The 261-nt window shown below is 57.1% G+C and overlaps 1 protein-coding gene across 1 annotated transcript in view; it reads left to right on the top strand.

Moving 5' to 3' along the window:
- LOC119587186 (protein slit-like) overlaps positions 1-261 on the top strand; it is a gene marked incomplete at its 5' end in the record, with an annotated part of 127,937 nt that overhangs the window by 121,074 nt on the left and 6,602 nt on the right. The window contains 1 exon segment of the mRNA XM_037935950.1: positions 93-239. Coding sequence (XP_037791878.1) covers positions 93-239 — 147 coding nt within the window.

Below are 261 nucleotides of genomic sequence, written 5' to 3'. Positions count from 1 at the left end.
GCACTCCCGTTGAGATTTTTTTATATATAGTTTATAATTTAGTCTTTACGCCCGTGGACTTGGCGCCAGCGTTACGTCTTTGTACCCGGCAGGTGGCTGTCCGACAATGAGATCCGGGAAATCGGAAGTTCGGGCGTGCTGCGGGAGCTGTCGCGCCTGCGCCGCCTCGTGCTCTCCAACAACCACCTGCGCCGCATCACGCAGGGCTCCTTCCAGGGCATCCAGTCGCTCCAGGAATTGTAAGTGCAGCTTCGGCGCCAA

This window comes from Penaeus monodon, chromosome 22, assembly GCF_015228065.2.
Source record: "Penaeus monodon isolate SGIC_2016 chromosome 22, NSTDA_Pmon_1, whole genome shotgun sequence".
Lineage (NCBI taxonomy): Eukaryota > Metazoa > Arthropoda > Malacostraca > Decapoda > Penaeidae > Penaeus > Penaeus monodon.
Note: the sequence above shows the minus strand (reverse complement) of the source record. Positions and strands in the feature narration are given on the sequence as shown.